The following is a 1,093-nucleotide window of genomic DNA, read 5'->3' on the forward strand; positions in this document are numbered from 1 at the left end:
GAGACTGGGCATGGTGGAGTGCACCTGTAATCCCAGCTCTTGGGAGGCTGTAAACAGGCAGATCACTACGAGTTGGATCTAATAGTGAGACCCTGAACACACCCTATACACTCTTCCCTAAAATACAAAAACAAAGAAAATAAAGATATCATATCTTCATCTTGTCCTCTGAATAACTACTACAAAGACAGTATGCAATGTATTATTGTAATCGTCCTACTAACCTGTTTTGAAACTTTAATTGCTGTTTTATCTTTTTTCTCATTAAAACAAAAAAAAAAAAAAAAAAGAATGTGTTGGGGAGTGTTGACAAGTAGTAGTGCTTGTCTAACCCGTGTGAGGCCTCAGATTCAGTTCCAGTATTAACGGATGGAACTGGGAGCTAGAAAGAGACACAGAGGAAGACACAGGGAAAGAAAGAAAGGGAAAAGCGGTAATGCAAGAGATTATGCCAGAAGGATCAGCAGACCTTAGCACATAGATTTGAGCCTCCAAAACAGGAAGAACTCAGTTGAGTTGCTAAGGTTCTCAGCTCACCTACCAGTTTCTTTCTAACAAGGAAAAGAGAGAGGACATTTTATGTATTTACCGTCACCAAAAAAGAAAACGTGGTTAATTGAGTGAGACAGGCTGCTTCATTTCACGCTCCGGCATGCGTGAACGCGACTCCCTGCTGGTGTGTCTTACTAAGCTGCAACGCATCTTTCTTCGCCAGGACTCCCCTCTGCACAGAGCCCTCTTCTGGGTGGCAGTGGCGGTACTGCAGCTGGATGAGGTCAACTTGTATTCAGCAGGCACTGCGCTTCTGGAACAAAACCTGCACACCTTAGATAGTCTCCGAATATTCAATGACAAGGTAAGCAAGCTTTCCTTTGGGGGGTTCCTTAGGGGACAGGGAGATGGCTCAGTGGAATAAGCGCTTCCCTGGCAAGTGCAAGGGCCTGAGTTCGATCCCCGGTTCCGCAAAAAAGGAAAAAAAAAAAAAAAAATCTTACATTCCTTTGGGGTTCCTGCATCAACTCACTTTAATATTACTTTTTCTTGGGCTGGAGAGATGGCTCAGTGGTCTAAAGCACCTACTTGAAACAAGTTT

At 43.6% G+C, this 1,093-nt stretch overlaps 1 protein-coding gene across 6 annotated transcripts in view; it reads left to right on the forward strand.

Annotated features, from left to right (window-relative positions):
- Nucleotides 1-1,093, forward strand: part of Nf1 (neurofibromin 1) — a 307,973-nt gene that overhangs the window by 255,577 nt on the left and 51,303 nt on the right. For all 6 annotated transcript variants that reach the window (XR_002821949.1, XM_004635435.2, XM_023719976.1 and 3 more), the window contains one exon: nucleotides 716-856. Coding sequence is in view for 5 of the 6 variants with exons in the window: in XM_004635435.2 (XP_004635492.1) it covers nucleotides 716-856 (141 nt within the window). In the remaining variant the exon portion in view is untranslated. The remainder of the gene's footprint in view (nucleotides 1-715; nucleotides 857-1,093) is intronic.

The sequence above is a fragment of the Octodon degus genome, unplaced genomic scaffold (assembly GCF_000260255.1).
Source record: "Octodon degus isolate 3935 unplaced genomic scaffold, OctDeg1.0 scaffold00072, whole genome shotgun sequence".
NCBI classification, from domain to species: Eukaryota; Metazoa; Chordata; class Mammalia; order Rodentia; family Octodontidae; genus Octodon; species Octodon degus.